Source organism: Sceloporus occidentalis, unplaced genomic scaffold (genome assembly GCF_023333645.1).
Source record: "Sceloporus occidentalis isolate IW3139 unplaced genomic scaffold, rSceOcc1.0.p SCAF_15, whole genome shotgun sequence".
In the NCBI taxonomy this organism is placed as follows: domain Eukaryota; kingdom Metazoa; phylum Chordata; class Lepidosauria; order Squamata; family Phrynosomatidae; genus Sceloporus; species Sceloporus occidentalis.
Window position 1 is genome coordinate 17,861,160 of NW_028316995.1, and position 21,512 is coordinate 17,882,671.

General features: G+C 39.3%; 1 protein-coding gene across 1 annotated transcript; it reads left to right on the forward strand.

The window, feature by feature from the left end:
* The first annotated feature begins 15,138 nt into the window (after positions 1–15,138).
* LOC149303348 (myelin and lymphocyte protein-like) lies at positions 15,139–19,174 on the forward strand. The gene is made up of 4 exons (XM_089481535.1): positions 15,139–15,246; positions 17,666–17,836; positions 17,991–18,113; positions 19,097–19,174. Exons 1-4 carry the CDS (start codon positions 15,139–15,141, stop codon positions 19,172–19,174), a joined length of 480 nt encoding a protein of 159 aa, XP_089337661.1.
* Positions 19,175–21,512: the final 2,338 nt, after the last annotated feature.

Genomic DNA, 21,512 nt, shown 5'->3' on the forward strand with positions numbered 1-21,512 from the left:
AATCACCTGATGGAAGTCTCTGTAACCACGAAACTTTCCTGAGCCAGTAGCTGCGGGCTCATTTAATGAATTCCACTACAAACCTCTCCCCACAACTCACACAATCAACCCCAACCAGAGATCACCACAGCTTAACAAACACCGACCTGAAAGCTGTGACGTGCCACATCTACCATATTGGAATGGGCAGTTGGGTGGGAAGAGCTGTGTACCTAAATCCTTCCATTATTGAAACTCAAATTAAACTCCTGCTGAATGACCTTTCCCTCCCCTGTCATCCAAGGCTAAAAAAAAGAGTAATTGACACACCATGCAGTACTAATGGAAAATTAATTGAATCTTAATGTAAAATCAATGGGTTACCCAAAAGAAAATATAGAAACCTAGGCAGATGAGCATTTCACCTCCACTCAGATACATCAGATCAGTGGCGTCGCTACAGGGGGGCAAGGGGGGGCAATTGCCCCCCCTAGGTTAATCCTTGCCCCCCTGCCGAATTCGGAAAAAAGTCGCAATGCGACTTTAAATCCCGTCTTTTTTTTTTTTTTTAATGCGGAGGAGAGAGAGGGGTGCCTAGCAACCGCTCGGCACCCCCAATCTCCTCCACGAGGCCTCTACCTCCGTCGCGGTGCCGGCATTTCATCCTGAGCGCCGAAATATGACGTCATAGTTCGGCGCTCAGCAGTGAAGCAGCGGCCACCGCAGCAGAGAACGAAGACAGAAGCCTCGTGCTCCCGTCGCTGGACCTAAAGGTGAGAGAACTACAAAGGGGGAGGGTAGATAGTGAGTAGGGAGAGGGGTTAGAAAGTGATAAGGGAGGGAGAGGGTGTTAGAAAGTGATAAGGGAGGGAGAGGGGGTTAGAAAGTAATAAGGCAGGAGCGTCCAACATGAGACCTCGAGGTACAGCCCATGTAACCGAGTCAGCCAGTACATGCTGAAACCTAGCTAGCTGCCCCCCTTGTGTATTGATGCTGCCAGCAGTATGGGGTCTGCACATCACTTACAGCCACCCTGTACCAGCATGTACTGGATGACTTGGCATGATAGGAGTGTGATTGCTAACAGCAATCACAGTCCCATCATGCCTAGGTTCCAGCATTTACTGGTTGGATGTGTAAGTGCTGGAACCTAGGCATGATGGGACTTTGATTGCTGTTAGCAATCACACTCCTACCATGCCAAGTCAGCCAGTACATGCTGAAACCTAGCTAGCTGCCCCCCTTGTGTATTGATGCTGCCAGCAGTATGGGGTCTGCACATCACTTACAGCCACCCTGTACCAGCATGTACTGGATGACTTGGCATGATAGGAGTGTGATTGCTAACAGCAATCACAGTCCCATCATGCCTAGGTTCCAGCATTTACTGGTTGGATGTGTAAGTGCTGGAACCTAGGCATGATGGGACTTTGATTGCTGTTAGCAATCACACTCCTACCATGCCAAGTCAGCCAGTACATGCTGAAACCTAGCTAGCTGCCCCCCTTGTGTATTGATGCTGCCAGCAGTATGGGGTCTACACATCACTTACAGCCACCCTGTACCAGCATGTACTGGCTGGCTTGGCATGATAGGAGTGTGATTGCTAACAGCAAGCACAGTCCCATCATGCCTAGGTACCAGCATTTACTGGTTGCCTGGCTATGATAGGAGTGTGATTGCAGTGTGGACGCCAGGGCTGGCTTTGGGGTATGCAACCTGTGATCTATGCGTGTAATTTAGGGGGTTTTAAATATACCTTTTAATTACGTGTTTTTTGTGAATTCCAATTGATCTATACCTGCAAAGCTGGGGTTGTGTGTTATTCTCTAGATCCATATCTGCTATGCTATGTTTCCATACATTATTTATGTATACCTGCAAATACAGGGTTAATATGTCTTATTCAGTTGATTAATACCTGCAATGCTGTTTCCATGTATTTATTTGATCTATACCTGCAATGCTATGTTTCATATACTATTGTATACCTGCAAATACAGGATTTGTATGTCTGATTCTGTTTATTTGAGATCACAAGTGAATTTCAGTTGATCTATACATGAAAAGCTTGGTTTGTGTGTTAATGTGTTGATCTATACCTGCTATCGGCAACTGGGGCTAATGTTAATATATATGGGCAGCAGGGGCATCAATACACAAGGGGCAAAAACACTAAGGGGGGTATAAACGACAATGCAGTGTGAAAAATCCATCCTGATGTAGACGTCTCTGACGTAGATTGTGTCCTGCTGTTTGTGTGTTTTTGGATATCAGTGTAGCAGAGCCTGTCCTCGGTGTGTGTGTGTATAGGTGTTGGTGTGGCAGAGCCTGTCCTGGTGTGTGTTTGGGTGTTGGTGTGGCAGAGCCTGTCCTGGTGTGTGTGTGTTTTTGGATGTGGGTGTGGCAGAGCCTGTCCTGATGTGTGTGGGTGTCTGTGTGGCAGAGCCTGTCCTGGTTTGTGTGTTTGGTTGTTGGTGTGGCAGAGCCTGTCCTGGTGTGTATGTCTGGGTGTCGGTGTGACAGAGCCTGTCCTGGTGTGTGTGTCTGGGTGTCGGTGTGACAGAGCCTGTCCTGGTGTGTGTGTGTCTGGGTGTCGGTGTGACAAAGCCTGTCCTGGTGTGTGTGTCTGGGTGTTGGTGTGACAGAGCCTGTTCTGGTGTGTGTCTGTGTCACAGAGCCTGTCCTGGTGTGTGTGTCTGGGTGTCGGTGTGACAGAGCCTGTCCTGTTGTGTGTGTGTCTGTGTGGCAGAGCCTGTCCTGGTGTGTGTGTTCAGTTGTCAGTGTGGCAGAGCCTGTCCTGGTGTGTGTGTCTGGGTGTCGGTGTGACAGAGCCTGTCCTGTTGTGTGTGTGTCTGTGTGGCAGAGCCTGTCCTGGTGTGTGTGTGTTTGGTTGTCGGTGTGGCAGAGCCTGTCCTGGTGTGTGTGTTCAGTTGTCAGTGTGGCAGAGCCTGTCCTGGTGTGTGTGTGTCTGGGTGTCGGTGTGGCAGAGCCTGTCCTGGTGTGTGTGTTCAGTTGTCAGTGTGGCAGAGCCTGTCCTGGTGTGTGTTTGGTTGTCGGTGTGGCAGAGCCTGTCCTGGTGTGTGTGTGCTTGGGTGTCGGTGTGGCAGAGCCTGTCCTGGTGTGTGTGTCTGGGTGTCGGTGTGACAGAGCCTGTGTTGGTGTGTGTGTTTGGTCATCTGTTTCCTGGCACTTAACTTACAGTAGGAATTATTTAGTTTATATTTATCCAGAGATAAAATGCCCTCCTGAAATTGTAGTGACTTCAGGGGACAAAACGTTACAAGGCCCTGAAATCATTTAGTGGAAAAGTTATTTATTGTGTTATAATATTTCTTTCAAGGATTAGTCGCACTCAGTTGTGGCTTCAGGCTTCCCATGTTGAATGATCAAGTATTATTTTAGCCCAATAACAAAAGTATAATTCCATAGCACATTACTTTTGGAAATTATTAATGCCCCCCCAGTTTGACTGTGGTATCTTGTGTGCCCCCCCTATATATTGTTTCTAGAGTCGCCACTGCATCAGATACATCACAACAATTCCATCCACTAAACTATTCGTCATTATGATGGGAGAGACATTTACAAACTCTTATAAGGTGTTTAAAGGTCCTCACAGAGTGTTATACATAAATGCCCAAGGTATGTTTTACAAACTGGATCCTGGCTTCATCAGCGGAACCAGCCTCAAAGGAGTGGCAACTTTAAATAACCTGCTCATTGATGCAGGGTTGCGCAACACACATCTCAATGATCATGTGTAACAAATCAAAACAAATCAGCATCACCATGTCCATGCACTGTACATATGAAATAAAAAATGTGAAGAACAGAAGAAGGAATCTCATTTTGCAACTGGCCCATTACCATACCAGATATTATGTTTTCAACCAATAAGATATAAAGTAAAATAGCAATTTTAACAACAATATCCTTAAGATTGAAAGCTTGTGAGCAGGGCTCTCTCCACCTAATATATCGGTTTGTCTGCCAATTCTCGTCTTGTCATATTGAATATATGTATTGTATTAAACGCTGCGTAAACTGTTGGCACTATGTAAATAAAAGATAATAAAAATCTTCAACTGATATCCAGCCAACATTCTACTAACACCATGTTAAGTGAGTCTTGACAGAGCTCTGCAAATCCTTACTTACCAATTACCAATTTTCATATGACCCCTAAAATGTATTCCTGCATTATGTATTATGTTCAGTAGCATTTCCATGATGTTGATCTGCCTGTTTTATTAGTTTTTTCTAACCCTCCAAGATTGACTTTATTTTTGTTACAGTATATACAGTTTTCCCATTTTAAAATATTATGGATGAAAAGGCTTTAGATAATTCTCCATCTGGTGCTGTCTATCTTCATGCTCCTGCCCTCAGAGAAGAATGAGATCTATTTATTGGCACAAAATAGTCAGCCCTGATTTTTTTTTATCTAGTTAAAAAAAACGTAATCCTGTCGTTATGCCTTTATAACACTCCATATTTAACTGCTCTTTGTTCACAAGTTATTACTATTGTCCTAATTTTCACATTGAAAGTTTTTTTTTGGAGTGAAACTAATGCTAAACAGCTTTAACTATAGAAGTTAGAATAAGAGTATTTACTCTGGGGGGAAAAGCCCATTTCAAATACCCTCAAGTGAGTTTTCCTTGAATGCTTTTATATGTTTTAGTACTAAGGGTACACATCCTTATCTTTATTCTAGCCATAAAGATCAGGTTACTCTCCCACTAACCACTGAAGTATAGCTATTATGTAGTTTAATTGTGTGTTCTGGAACTCAAAGGCAATAAAAAGAATGCATTTGATTCATTTTCACCATCTTCGGCTAGGTCAAGACCAGTTTAAATATTAGAATCTCTTACAAAATATGCAGATAGTTATTTTAGCAAAGGTGCTCAGTGCCATTAAAATATTACACTAATGTAAGCATCTGTCAGACAGCAGTGACTTCTTACCTTAAAAATACCTTCTTTTTGTCATGTTTGTTTTGACACAATGAAAAATCTATTGTAAAAGAAGGGAACTAACACACATTTCATATGTACTTGGGAAACAAGTAAGAAAGACAAACATAGACTAGTTAAAAAATAATATACATGTCATATTTTGGAGTTATTTCCAGCACGTTTTTTTATTCTGCTTTTATGCCATCTATCATTCGTCCTGAGAATTAGAAATGAATCCCAATAGCTACTTTTCTTCCATAGAATACTTTGTGTAATACAAATACAGACTGTTACTTGAAGAAAAACATATTGTAAGTATTGCCTGTGTATTTTATGCTTCTTTACTTATAAAAAAAAATCAATATATTGACAGGTTTTATCATGTTCAAGTTTTATTGTATGTTATATACAGAATAAGTAGCATTCATATGTAAACACAAAGTTGTTCATATTTCAGAATGACACTATGAATTCTATACTAAAAAAATGGACAAATGGGAAATACAATAGGGAAATGAATCACTGGTTTGGCTATGTCCACAATGTCATTTACTGGATTTAATATAAATGCCAGAACCCCGTGATAGCCAGCTCATGTATTATATACCAGCTTTTAATGTTCCTATCGCCATGGATTTTATCTATTGAACACACAATCATAAGTCTTTGCAGCCATGGACACAGCTTTGCTACTGTTGTGTGTCACCTAATGCAATACACGCAATAATAGTTGGGGATTACTCTAATACACACTATAATAATTACAACAAATATTAGTTGTACCTGACTGTTGGGTTCCTGTCTCCTAAAGAGACTAATCAGGGAATGGTTTAAATAACTCTTAAACTTAGTAAGAGGATATGGTGATTTAAATCATCTCTAATCACTATAACACAAGACGGGTTTGTGAACCCTTAATCTAGACGTCTTCTCAAACTCTCTATACTAAAACTCATTGCATAGTAAAAAAAAGCCCAGACCACAGGGTTCCCAACAAAATGACCCTACTGTCCTGCTTGTTGTAGGCTGTCCTCATTTATTGAGACATTTGTATGCCCTGACATTCTTTCAACAGCACAAGCAAGAGCATGATCTGAATTGTGGTGCATGGCTTCTTCATCTGACCATAGATATATATTCTAATTAGCAACATGTTTGTCATCCTGATGGTATAATATCAAATGTTTTGTTGGTTGAAGATAAGTTTGAAATTATTTTATAACTGACAGTACACAATATTTCTTTGTTATCTGGTTGTAACTAAGGCAAATGAATGCTTAGAAACCCAAATGAAACATTTAGCTATAATAGAATTGTCTGACAGATTAGAACTTGTTTCATTCTTGGTTGGGTGTGTGCTTGTATTACAGGTCTCGCTGTCTGTGACATTTATGTCTACGAATATATCACGTAACACATTCCTCTGTGGTACAATACACCCTACGCCCATGTCATCGTCAAAGCAAAATCTCGTAACTATTTCTTGCCAACATAAAATATAAATATATTTGTCATAGTGTTATGATTTTTAGAAATATAATGGTTGAACATATGGACATCACGCAGTTGCTGCAGATTTGCGGCTGCAGATCGATGATGTGAATCTCCCGTTCCACCACATCCCAAAAATGCTCTACTGGATTGAGATCTGGTGACTGTGGAGGCCATTGGAGTACAGCAAACTCATTGTCATGTTCAAGAAACCAGTTTGAGATGATGTGAGCTTTGTGACATGGTGCATTATTCTCCTGGAAGTAGCCATTAGAAGATGGGTACACTGTGGTCATAAAGGGATGGACATGGTCAGCAACAATACTCAGGTAGGCAGTTGGTACTAAGGGGCCCAAATTGTGTCAAGAAAATGTCCCCGACAACATTACACCACCACCACCAGCCTGAACTGTTGATACGAGGCAGGATGGATCCATGCTTTCATGTTGTTTACACCAAAGTCTGACCCTGCCATCTGAATGTCGCAGCTGAAATCAAGACTCATCAGACCAGGCAATGTTCTTCCAGTCTTCCATTGTCCAATTTTGGTGAGCCTGTGAGAATTGTAGCCTCAGTTTCCTGTTCTTAGCTGACAGGAGTGGCATCCAGTGTGGTCTTCTGCTGCTGTAGCCCATCTGCTTCAAGGTTCAACGTGTTGTGCGGTCAAATGGTATTCTGCAAACCTTGGTTGTAACGAGTGGTTGTTTGAGTTACTGTTGCCTTTCTATCATCTCGAACAAGTCTGCCCATTCTCCTCTGATCTCTGACATCAACAAGACATTTTCGTCCACACAACTGCCTCTCACTGGATATTTTCTCATTTGTCGGACCATTCTCTGTAAACCCTAGAAATGGTTGTGCGCGAAAATCCCAGTAGATCAGCAGTTTCTGAAATACTCAGACCAGCCCATCTGGTACCAACAACTATGCTATGTTCAAAGTCAATGGTGAACAGGTGTACCTAATAAAGTGGCCAGTGAGTGTATAAATATAACATAAAAATAATTTTACACATAATTCACAGCATATACAAGACTAAAGTATGAATGGACCCATATTACTTGGTATGACCTCTGGAAACCCTTTGCCTGGGGTGATGTGTACTTTAGTTTACTCAACATTTTGTTACAGAAGACAGAGTTCTCAGGGTTATCCGATGAGAATGTGATATTTTGTGAAAAGTTTGTAAAAAATAAAATAAATCCATTTCAAAGGGGAAAAACTGGACTAAGCAAGTAGCCATGACAATGAAAATGTTTGCAATATTCCTATAAATGGATACAGAGTTCCACATCACATGATCATGTTAGCCAATGTTGCCATATGTAAAAAGTTCACTTTAAAAATAGTTTTGAAATGCTTTATTGACATTTAATAAATTCAACTTTCTGAGTAAATATTTATGAATATACTCAGGAATCTTTGAATCTTAAATTGATCTAACGGCATGATAACGCCACAGCTGGATGTAGAAACTATAGATAGTATTATGATGACAGAGACACATTTCTGAGTTTCACTTGTTTTCCACACCTTTCTTAGCGGAAGATAAAAAAACAAAACCCAATGTCAGTGAATGCTTGGAAAGGAATGTTTGCACATATCATTTTATTGTGGACAAAGATTTGGTAATCTTCCCAGAGATTACACACAAACTACCAGATTTTCTAGTCTTGGGCTGGTTGTGTAATATTCTGGAATGCAAGTGCTTTTGTTATACTTCTATCAATATGATCTGTCATTAGAGGGAAACAATTGCCTATTCATCCAAGTCTTGGTATTTTACTTGAGGTGAATAGATTACAATGTTAAAATTATTTTTTTTAGACAAAGGGCAGCAACAATTCACAAGTCATTAATAAATTAGGAGCAGAATATCCAGTTCCATGAAATGCAATTTTCTGCTTTCCAATGGCAATAATAGTGCAGTATGAGCATAACAAGTATAAAACGTATAGCTACTTGCGAGCATAGAAATACATCTATCTACTGGTAATTGGGTATGTATGTGGTTAAGAAGCAAGGGAAATCCTGCAGCTGACCATAAAAAGGTTGTGGTGGATTAGATAGCCGGTGAAGCAGCATCAACCAAGATGGCATCTGGCCAGTTTGGGATCGGTGCATTGAGCCACATCTAAGTCAAACTTGCCTGTAACATGCTTGACCATGAACAATCAAATTGAGAGCATCCTGCAACCTGATCAAGGCCAATGGGGTTTAGGCTAATAGGTCTGTGTGCATACACATTTGTCTAAAGCTTAACTGTTCTGAAAAGGAGACATCCACCATTTATTTCTCCCAGGCCCTTTCATTTAATAATAGTTCTGTTTATGTATTTTTAAGTCTCTGAAACAATAATTTGGTCAGCACTTATTGCTGCTATACCTCAGGAGCACAAGAAAACAAGCCTTCATGGATTTGCTTGGTAAAGATGTTGATGGATGGATGAATGGATTATCTATATTAAATGGCTGATGCTGATCCCTTTAACTATAAAACAACAATATGCTGCAATCTGTGGGACTGAGCAAACCATGTTTGAAGAGTATGAAGAGTATGATTTTCTTTTGGTTTCTCTAGTAACTAATAGCAATTAGTTGTACTGGTGTCTTATTCCATCCTAAGTACTAGACACTATCATAGGCTCAACTGCATAGGAAGTTGTCCATAGGGATGCAGTGGACAGTGTCTTACAATTTTCTCATGTCTCATCACATGATTGAAGTTAACCATAACCCATAGAATCATAACCCATAGAATTTCACTAAGTAATAATTTATTATTTTACATGTTTTAATCATTATGCCTTGGTATTTCTGCTCAATCTAACATCTAAGCCAATTTTTATTTTAAAAAGTTATGTTTTAAAGGGGCACATTTCAGCGTTTTTTCATTGTTATATAGGTTGGCATAACCCCAAGTGGCAATGTTCCTTCTATTAGTAGTAAGGTATCATTAGTAAATTATGTCCAATTATGTGCTCAATTTCCTAATTTTGTTTCATCATTGCACTGCCACACTGTAATAGACAAGTGCTGGCATCCTGAAAGCCTGAATTAAAATAGAAACATAGAAAGTGACGGCAGATAAGAACCAGTAGGCCCATCCAGTCTGCCCAACCTCTGAGTACTTTCCTTTAGTACATGCCCTTATCCTATATCTAGCTTGGCCTTATGCCTATCCCATGCTTGCTTAAATGACTTTACTGTATTAACATCTACCACTTCTGCTGGGAGGCTATTCCATGCGTCCACTACCCTTTCTGTAAAGTAATATTTTCTGATGTTACCATTAAACCTTTGCCCCTCTAGTTTATGCTTGTGTCCTCTTGTTGTGGTAGTATTTCTACTTTTAAATAAACTCTCTTCCTTTACCTTGTTGATTCCCTTTAAGTATTTAAATGTTTCTATCATATCCCCCCTGTCACATCTTTTTTCCAGGCTATATATGTTAAGATCATTTAACCTGTCCTGGTAAGGTTTATCTTGTAATCCATAAACCATTTTAGTAGCCCTTCTCTGCACGTTCTCCAACATTTCTATATCCTTCTGGAGATACGGTCTCCAGTACTGTACACAATACTCCAAGTGAGGTCTCACCAGTGATCTGTACAACGGCATGAGCCCTTCCCTCTTTCTACTGCTAATACCTCTTGCTATACAACCAAGCATTCTGCTAGCATTACCTGCTGCTCTACTGCATTGTCTGCCTACCTTCAAATCCTCATAAATAATTACCCCTAAATCCCTTTCCTCACACGTTGAGGTTAGGACAGTACCAAATATTCTATACTCTGCCCTTGGGTTTTTATGCCCCAGGTGCATTACTTTGCATTTATCTACATTAAATGCCAATTGCCACACCCTGTTGCAAATTTTTGTTTCGTCAGCAAATAAACATACCTTTCCATCAAGACCATCTGCAATATCACTAATAAAGATATTAAAGAGAACGGGTCCAAGTACAGATCCCTGAGGTACGACACTGGTAACAAGACCTTGTTCTGAATATACGCCATTCACTACAACCCTCTGTTGTCTGTCACTCAGCCACTCCTTAATCCATTCAACAACATTGGGATCTAAACCCAGAGATTGCAGTTTATTTATAAGTCTTCTATGTGGGACAGTGTCAAAGGCCTTACTGAAATCCAGATACGCAATGTCTACTGCACCACCTTGATCAATTACTTTAGTCACCCAATCAAAAAAATCAATAAGATTTGTTTGGCAAGATCTTCCTGAGGAAAACCCATGTTGTTTTTGATCGTGAAACCCATGTGACTTCAGATATTCAACAATCCTTTCCTTTAACATTGTTTCCATTCATTTCCCCAGTACAGATGTAAGACTTACTGGCCTGTAGTTGCCCGACTACTCCCTACTGCCTTTTTTGTGAATGGGCACAACATTCGCTACTTTCCAATCCCCAGGGACAACTCCCGTTACCAATGATTCGTTAAATATATCAGTTAACGGTTTTGCTAGTACACCCCCAAGCTCTTTTAATAACTTGGGGTGTATCCCATCAGACCCCATCAACTTATTTGTCTTTAACTGAAGTAGAACCTCCGCCTCGATAAACTCACATATTTCAAATGATTCAGTCTTTTTTCCCAGCTGAGGTCCCATTCCATCATTTTCATCTGTAAAAACTGAACAGAAATATTCATTGAGGCAGTCAGCTAAACCTTTATCCTCTTCTACATATATTCCTTTTGTTTTTAGTATAACTAATCCTTGTTTAACTTTCCTTTTCTCATTTATATATCTAAAAAATGTTTTATCTCCATTTTTTACTGAGAGGGCAATTCGTTCTTCTGCATGTGATTTTGCAGATCTTATAACTTTCTTTGCCTCTTTCTGCCTAATTTTATAGATCTGTCTATCTTCCTCACTTTGGGTATTTTTGTATCTACTAAAGGCTAACTTCTTGTCTTTCACGATTTTGGCCACTGCAGAGTACCACAGCGGTTTCCTTAATTTTTTACTCTTACTGACCAGCCTAATACAATTTTCTGTTATCTTCAATAAAACAGCTTTTACAAAATCCCATTTCTCCTGAACGCCATTTAAATTGTCCCAGTCTGATAATGACTCCTCTATACATATTCTCATTTTAGAATCTAAAACTTTTGTTTTTGTGTGGTGTGACCCACACAGACTGATGATCACTAGATCCCAAACTTTCACCTACAGAAATATCTGTTAACAAATCTCCATTTGTGAACACTAAATCCAATATGGCCTCCTTACGAGTTGGTTCCTCAACTACCTGTTTGAAAGATAATCCCAGTAAGGAGTTTAGAATATCCGCACTCCGGGTACAACCAGCTACTTTCGTTTTCCAGTTTACATCAGGGAGATTAAAGTTACCCATGATTATAACATCCCCTTTCACTGTCATTTTAGCTATTTCCTCCACTAGTAGATTGTCTAGTTCTTCTACTTGTCCTGGGGGTCTATAAATCACACCTATGCGAGTTACTTTACTTTTGCCAAATTGTACTGTAACCCAAACCGACTCCTCACCAACTTGTATTAAGTTAGATTTTATGTTATTTTTCACATATAGGGCCACCCCTCCCCCTTTCTTGTCCTTTCTGTCTTTTCTATATAAAGGGTACCCCGGTATTGATATGTCCCAGTCATTTTTCTCATTATACCATGTCTCAGTAACAGCCACTATATCAACATTCTCAGTTACCACAACTGTTACAAGTTCATGGATCTTATTCCCTAAACGAGCATTTGTAGACATGACCTTTAGCTTGTCATTTAACACCGATGCTGCAATCGCTTTCTGTCCTTGCTTTGGGGGGCAAAATATATGCTTCTCCCTATTATCTGTATAGACCAAGCCCCCAGATCCACCCACCTGGTTACTAAGTAAATCGCCTTCCCTTTCTATACTGTCTAGCCCGGTATTTATTCCCCCCCCATTCCTAGTTTAAAATCTCCTCCAACCGTCTAAACCGTTCTCTTCCCAAGCACATTGGACCCTCTTGCATTTAGGTGCAATCCATCACGACTATAGAGATTGTACCCCAAAGCAAAATCAGCTCAGTGCTCTAAAAACCCAAAGCCCTCTTTCTTACACCAAGACTTCAGCCATGCATTTAGCTGCCTAATCTCCCGCTGCCTTTCTGGTGTAGCGCATGGCACAGGTAGTATCTCTGAGAGGTCCTTTTCTTAATCTTACTACCTAAGTCCCTAAAATTACCTTTTAGGACACTCCATCTTCCTCTTACTATGTCACTGGTGCCAATGTGCACCAAGACAGCGGGATCCTCGCCAGCCCCTCCCAATAATCTATCCACTCTGTCCGCAACATGCCGGACCCGGGAGACAGCAAACCATTCAGTTGCTGCGATCAGAGCTACAGATTACCCTGTCTGTTTTCCTGATTATTGAATCCCCTACCACCACAACCTGCCTGGGCTTTCCTTCCTTTCGGATCCCCTGCACATTGGATGAGCTGCTCTCCCGGCTGTTAGAGAGAACAGCTTTTTCTGGAAAGCCTACCTCTGAGTCAGCCTCCCCAACGTGCTCACTTAAAAGGGCAAATTTGTTGGGAGGGAGAGACTCTGGGCTGGCTTGCCTCTTCCTCTTCCCTTCCCCACTGCAACCACGTCTTACTGTTACCCAGCTATGTGCCTGACTCCCTTCTGACTGATCTCCTCCCTCATTGCTGGGGCCCCATCTAAACTTTGCTCAGTGAGCAAGAGAGTCCTCTCAAGATTGTCAATCTCTCTCAGTGTTTCAATATGCCTCTTCAGAGCACCAACCTCAGCTTCCAGAGAGACCAATTGATCACACTTACCACAGCGATATGGACCCAGGAACTGCTGTTCCAAGCATGCATACATATGGCATGATGTGCACTGAGTGAAATCTCCAAGCTTGCTCATACTTTATAAAGGGACGTGATATCACAGTTGCAGTAAGCGTGTCAGGCAGAATTTCTATTTTAGGTCGGTCTCCTAGTACTTGTTTGTCTTGCCTCTAAATCCCATGTGAATGCCAATGACATTTATACACTATCCAGGCAGCATGTGTTAGCATGAGTGTGTAAGTATGTATTAGTGAGTATATGTGTGTGTTAGTGTGAGTGTAAATATGTGTGCCAGTGTGGATGTGAGTTACCGAAGGGGGTCACAAAGAGACTATAGGCCACTTGCCTTTAGCAACCCACTAGACTACAAGGTTCCAGCCCTTCCCTGAAAGTCACAAAGTTAAAACATATTGTTAATTAGCAATTACTACTAGTAACCTACCTGCGGGGTACTGATCACACTTCTATATCTCCATTCCAATACTTAATAGAATTAAGGTTTGACATCACTGCTCCTTAACTCCACAAGTAGGATAGATGCATGTATCTGTCAAATAATTGGGTGCCTGGACCCTTTCATTGATCATTAAACATGCAGCTTTGAAACTAAGCTGGTTGTTTTCTAATCTTTTTTGGATGTTATCACTGCAGATCGGACTGTATTCTTCTTAATGCTGCTTGCCCGTCCTGAAACATCTCTTAATCTAGAAGCATCTTGACCCACCATCTGATGAAGATAAACAACTTCAACTTGTTTCAACTGTGGTGGTTGCGGTGAGGGAGCTCATTTGTGAACCCTGGTTTTATTTCGGACTGGGGTTTATCCAGCCACGTCTATGGAACTCTGGCCCAGCTACCACGCAGACTATTCCCAGGGAAGTTTCCGACGCTGTCGCTCAGGGTCCCGACACCGGATCACCTCGCTTTTTGGATCATAACATCTTCAGAGTGAGCTCTCCATTGGTATTGACATCGCTCCCACCCGGAAATAGTGACTCTTTGTTGGGTGGGCATTGCTGGCCATAGAACTGCATGGTAATGACTGGCTGTCTAGTGGTTGATGAGATTATACCCCTAATCCTATAATTTCCTGTGTATAAATATCTGTGCTGTCTTGAATAAACAGAGTTCTGTTTTACCCCTACACTAAGTCTCGGCTAGTGTTTGGGGGAATATGAAGGGTTAAGCTTTCAGCGGCAAGGAAGATCTCTACGACGGAGCTACTCAGTCCGAGTACAGGTCTCCATCATACACTCCCACCACGTGATGCGCACAATGCGTTTCGACAATAGACAGCTTCATCAAGTGCTGAACCTTTGGTCATGTAGTGCATGTACATGTGCATATTCTGTGCTGCCTTTGTTTACAGGATGCTGTTAGAAACAGAGATATGGCACTGAGATAAATTTGATAATTTTTTAAAAACGGGAAGCATTTTAAGATAAAATCTACCAGAACAGGATGATAGAATTTCAAATTGGATACTGGAAGATGGCAGTAATTTGGAACAGTACCCTGTTGAAAGGAAGATATTAAAATATCAAAAATAAGAAAGGCAAGCTTGTCATATGCAATTAGCTGTACTCTGTCATTGTCAGCGTGTTTGTAGTATCCCACTTAGTTTCTTACTGATACGCCTATATAGTTGTAAATGCATTCCTTTGTCCTAATCCAAGGAAATGAATAGCAAATCTTATTCATCCGTATTCATACAAGTTCAAGCAGCAGGTGTGTCGGTACAAGGAGTGGTCAGTATTCGGTATTTAATATCTCATGAAGCAGTTTAGTAAATTACTTGAGAACAGAGCAGCCTGTGGATCTACCAACAACATTTGCTCAATTTTAAAGAAGCAAATTTAGCAAGAACTTTATGATGGCAACCACCACTGCACCTCCATCTTATGGGGATACCTCTCCCTTGCCAGCAGGAATAAGAACAATATCAACTTTCCCAGATTTGCTCATGATATTTGAGTTTGTAAGTATAATCTCAGAGAGAAAATTACTTTTTACAGATCTGTCATGGAATGCTGCTTATGTCCTTACAGAACATATTGACAAAATGCTTAGTTTTTGATGTTTGATTAAATTGTGTGCATTGTTTTCTTTATTATGAGATGCATATTTTGCTATATGTTTATGTACATTATTATTATAAAAATATTACGATAAGGAATAAAACACATATTAATCTGTTTTCTTCAGAATACTTAAAGAATACTTTCTGCAATCTATGCATTATCTTTAAATCCTACTAATTCCCAGAATTTTACCACTACTTTTTACATATGTGCGATTTAGCTAGAAATTTAACCAGAAGGCATTTTTGATGTTTTATTATACTGGTTCTGTAAGAAAGTCTAAAGTTAGTTATGGACTCGGAAGGGCAAAACATCAGAAGGTGATTTAGATACAAAGGTGATATAAATAGAGCGGCAGTAGCACAGGGCGTACAGACAGTAAAGGAATTTGGGGAAGATTGGGAAACTGCTTAAACTATCCGAAATAAATAATAAGTTAAACGTAATTGAAAAAGGGCAAGCAAGATGAGTCATTTTGTTTTTTCTGTCACCATTATCTATGTATGTAGTTAAGCCAGACCAATTCTGGTAACGGAAAATATTAAAATGTAATGTGTTGGATGATCTTAATGCACTGACAAGCACAGCATTTTGGAATAACATAATGGGCAAGTATAGTCATTAAAGTCCATGTTGTCAGTCAAGTTTTTTATGAACAGATTAGATGGGTGCGGCAATTCTTATTAACTCTCGTACATTCAATGTTAGGTTAAGTTAGACTCTGTAGACTTCATACTGGACCTAACAGACCACACTTGTACAGTAACATGCATTTTAGTAAAAGTTGGGTCGCGTGCTGTTGAATCGTTACTCTAGTTTACATTAATAAAGATACGAGGTGCTCAATATCAGCCAACACGATCATTTGTTTTTGATTTGAGTATAATTTTGTGTTAATTTGAGAAGGGGTTAAAATGTCTCCCCATCACCCATGCTATGTGATGGCAGGGTTTAACTAGTCCCATAGGCCAGAAGCTGTTCAAAAATATCCTCCTTTCCTCCCACCCCCCTTAAATCTTGAAAATTGAAGGTAAAAGTACCTTCTGCCTAAGCTTGAGGTCTTCTTATCGTTCATGTAAGGTTTTTTTATGAAACCATGAATATGTTAATTGGTGCGACAAACCTAGGCCCAATGCTCTTCCTTTCACGTTAACTTTATCTTTCATTGATTGAATTGCCATTCTTTGTACTCTTTCCAGCGCCATTACATAGTGGCCATTTCCCTCATTGATTTACAACCCCAAATTTCAAGTTATTACCTCTGAATTCTCAGTTTTATTAATTTATTGCCCTACCCAAAGCATTTTAAATAAAATACTAGACCGATATGACATGAGGATTCAACATTCCTGTTACATTCACCTCAGCCTCCACACTAATTCAATTCTCCCAGTATTATACTTTGCAGCTCAGTACACCAAACATTTGTAATGTTGTTTGCATATTGAAAAAAATAATTGTTAGTATTCAGTTTTATCTGTGTATATTAAATTAGCGAGTTTAAGTCCCCTTTGACATGATGTGGGAGGTTATTTCTCATTATATTATTTTGGAGGTAGTTGATTTGTTTCTGGCAGCCTTTGTAAAGATGGGGGGAGGAGAAGTCAAAATAACATTGGAACATTAGTACTTTAACCAAAAGAACTTTGGTAGATTCACGATTATATTCTTTTTCTGGTGGTTTAATACGCATAACTTTAGGGTCCTTTTTAGTTTCTATGGCAACAAACCACCAGACAGAAAAATATGAACGAGACAAAGTTTCAATTTATTAAATAATTATTTTTGGTAAAGGGTTGTATATTTAAGTGTAATATAGATTATTTTTCTAATGCAGCATTTAGTTACAAATGCATAAAATTCAGCACAGTAGGTGGAGCAGCACTTTTAATATGTCTGTTTTGTCAAATTTTGATGGAGATCTCGCCTTCTAAATTTCCGTTATATATATATATATATATATATATATATACTTTGCCCTCTCAATTAGCTTTTGTTATCTACATCTAAAAGATACTTTTCAACTTTTTCTTATACAATACACTTACCTTACACTAGCTGATTTTTTGTTTCTATAGACACCTTCCATTTTTATTCCCTTGATGAAGAGACACTTGCTTTGACTTAATTTATGTTGCAACCAGTGGCATATTGAAGTTTAGGCCTAGGGCAGCACTACGTATTTTTATGAATTTATCAAGTTTATAGGAAAGTGCAAGCTTATTCTATTTCTTGTATGTATTTAGACTTCAGTAAAGGATTATGATTTGGCATTATAACAGTAATTGTACTTAGTATATATTTTTTTGTTTTCAGGTTTTTGGTGGCTTAGTGTGGATTTTGATAGCTGCCACTACATTGCCGAATACAGGAGAGCCGCAAGGATGGGTTATGTTTGTCTCCATTGCTTGTTTCCTGTTTACATTTATCCTTATGATACTGTACTGCGTAGGAGCACATGGAGGAAGTTCCTCATGGACATCAATGGTAAGTAAAAATACATTATTATTTGTTATTATTGTTTATCTTGAATTATTTGCTAAGGTCTTCATTTTACGTTTCTACTTCTGTTACTATTAATTATCACTACTAATGCATTTGCACCATTGCTAATATTTGGTAACTATTTTTCTTTTTGCAGGATGCCTTTTATCACTGTATCGCTGCTTTGTTCTACCTAAGTGCCGCAGTAATCCAATCCTATTTTACTAACTTACTTGTTGTCGTGGGAGGAAGGATATACCAACTAAACATTGCTGCTGTGGTAGGTTTGCAAGAATAATATTTGTTAAAACATGAACTTGCCAAGTTCTGATATGCACATTTCCAAGCTAAATAAATAATACGACTATTCCCCAGGTGCTATGGACAAACCCTATGGACTATTTAAAATGTATTAATTCAGTGAGAAAATTAAAACATACATGGGATAGGCATAAAGCTATCTGGTGGAAAAATTATAAATTGAACTTCACTAAACTTAAATTTAACTTAAAAAAAAAAAAACACAACAAAAAATTGTTTAATTTGTTGCTGGATTCTCCACATGCTTGACTAGGCTTGCAGTACTCTTTTAGAGGTGTGGGAGGACTCAAAGGTTTGAATTATTTTTCTAGACATACTATGCCCACATTCACAACACACTGTCTTTTTAACTAAATGTTATGTTTAATAATCGCTACAATTATTTAAATTCATAAAGGCATTCCGTTGTATTGGCATGCAAGTTCGCTTGTAACTAGAACTAGTCAGTGGTATATTTAAGTGTCAGCTAGGCCTAGACCTAGGGCAGTAAACCCAGCAGCCCCTGAAGACCTACCTTCTAGCGTCTTCCCTTCTTCAGACATTGTGTAGAGCAGAGAGCATCTTGAGTACTGGAAGATGATGCCACATCCCATCTGTTCTGGTGATCTTCTCATGGTAATGTTGCAGAAGGACTGCTGCCCCCTAGACTTGCAGCCCTAGGCCTAGTTGGTCACTGCTGTCAATTTTTTTGGTAACTCACAAAAACCTCACTTTGGTCCATGTGGACTATATCGATCTGAGGGGAACAGAAGAGAGATCTGTGTTAACATAGAGACAGGCCCCCCTTCTGCACTACACCACCTAGGACACCTAAATAATCACAGACATGCAAGTTGGGGGCAAGTTGTAGATGGTATGTGATTATTATTGAGTAATTGCACATCTGCATATTAATTCTAGCACTGTACATTTTGTACATTTAACTTATTTTCTCCTTTGCAGGTGTTTGCATATCTTGCAACCTTGTCATATGTTATTCATGCAGCCTTTTCACTGAAGAGATGGAAGAGATCTGGTTAAATCTACAATTATTGTAAGATCAGAGGAATGTTAACAATGTTCATCTACGACATGACCTAGATGATGAATTTATACTATGATTATTTTGGGGGGAAATGTTTATTTTTATGTTGATGACTCAATGATGTTCACCTTTTAGTAATAAATTATTTGTACTAAAACAGTTCCAACAAGCAATTGCTTGTTCTACTTACAGCATTTACTTTCCATGAACCATCTTTATGAGTTATCAGTGAACATGCAGCATAATGTGATGTTTAGGCCTTTTATCAGATTGGGAAATGGCACGTGTTCAGTGATGACATGACATATAAATAGGTCTGAGCACTTGAATATGCATTTTTTAAGTTAATTTGCAAAAATTGTTTTTATGTACTCATTGTCCTTTTACTTATTGCATGCTTACAAACTGAAGGCCTAATCAGGCTTCACACTTTATTCTATGTTCCTTTTTCAATTTATTGTTTTCAGATTGTACCAAAGTATTATTTATTTTGCTATTTTTCCCAAATATTCTACTTCTAACTACATTAAATATTCTTCTAAAACAAAGTGTTAATGGCATTTTACAAACATGGTGTTTCAAATATCTTGTTGGTGTATACCAGTCGCTCACATGCTTCAAGCCTTGTTACCATGAACAACATTTTAGATTTATTTGTGTTATTTAATGATTGGTATGCCAACCTACATATATCATGGACTTAGTTTGTACATTGAATTCTGCTCAAAATAGTTTCCACTTTCTTTACCTTTTATTGTGTTAAAATAAATTGTATTCTTTTCCTAAGTTTTGTGATGTGACGTTGATAATTGCTAGTTCTAATTTCCCACTCGAGCAGTAGCATATCTTCCTTGGGCACTGCCATAGGCCTGACAAGGACAGCACAACCATCCAGCTTGGCACAGTCTTTCATTGTGTAAATGGGTTGATTGGTGAGATCAGAGATCTCCCTTGTAACCATGCCATTGATGGTGGCACATGGGTGCCTGACCACTCAAAACTAAGTGCGATATGGTGGCACTTGTGGTGACATCCTCTTCCCCAATTGGAGGATCAAGGAGGACGTCACTGCAGCAGGCCCATTTTGGGGTAATGTCCACGGAGAGGCCGACAAAGAAAGAAGACAGCAGATTATGGATTGAAGATTCAAGAGAGAATAGAGAAGAAAGAAGATGCAGAAGCGGAAGTGGTTGGCAGAGAAGGTTGGAAAACAATTAGATAGTGGGAGACAGTGAACGACAATGATAGTGTAAGTGATAGTGTGAGTGAAGATGGTCCTATGAATTTTGGATGAAAATTCTGAGCTGTTTGCTGTGTTTTTGTCTGATGGGGGGGTCTGGCCTCTTTGTCAGGCTTTATACCGAATTGCTGAATTTAGCTATTATCTTCTGGCTTGAAACTTTGCACACAATTTCCAGATGTTCTGATAACAGCAGAAATGGTAAATAACCAAGAACTAACAAATACTAACAATTAAATTGGTTGAGAATTTCAAAGAGAATGTCAAGGAGAAGTGTTTTTTTTTATAAAAAAAAAACATTGAAAATAAATTCATAATTTAATAAAAAATGATCTAAGTGAAAAAAAAGGTGTTAGCCAACAGTTTTTTAAATTGTTTCCAGAAAATATCTTCGTGAGCAACAATTTGTACTTGTGTCCTGCAATAAATAGATTGAGATTTGTATTGTATATCATATGTAGAGTACATCACCACATTGATAACTAAGGGTTAGGGGAACTGTTGTCCAGATACTCTTACATAAAGAATCTGGTTAAAGAAAATCTGGGTGCATTTTTAAACATATTTCATGCACGTTAAGTATACTTAATGCATGAGCACAGCTTTGATACAATAAGCAGTCTAGTGGAGAACTGTATGATTGCAATTTAGGGCTTTTCCATTTTTGACCTTTGAAGCTGCATTTTGGACTTAGATGTTGGATTTTGTTAAGCTTGACAAAACATGAAGTTTAGTGTGAGGCGGATGCCAGCTTGTGTATGGTTTGTGTTTGGTTTGAATGCTTCTTTTTGTAAAAAAAAAAACATGGAAGGGTATGTATAAAAAGGTATGTAGTAATTGTTGTGCAAAGTGGTGCAGGTCCCACCACAATACTACCTTCTCTGCCCACTAGCAGCGACCACTTCATTCAACTATTCTTATTCCTGCCACCAATAACCACTGTAGCCTTTTCTCCATCGCCCCAACTATTGGTTTCACGCTAACCCTGCTGAATGAATTCAAGCGTATGCTTTTTGTCCCCATACCCACTACGGCTGTGGGCTCTCTCAACTGTCGTACTTTCTTCGGCAAAGTTTTCCATGCTGTCCACTACT

What these genes read in the sequence shown, in the direction of transcription:
- LOC149303348 (XM_089481535.1), top strand. Translation starts at nt 15,139, where the DNA reads ATGATGGCAACCACCACTGCACCTCCATCTTATGGGGATACCTCTCCC. An exon ending in TGCTCATGATATTTGAGTTT is followed by an intron (nt 15,247 to 17,665) that starts GTAAGTATAATC and finishes TTTTGTTTTCAG; the next exon opens with GTTTTTGGTGGCTTAGTGTG. An exon ending in GTTCCTCATGGACATCAATG is followed by an intron (nt 17,837 to 17,990) that starts GTAAGTAAAAAT and finishes TTCTTTTTGCAG; the next exon opens with GATGCCTTTTATCACTGTAT.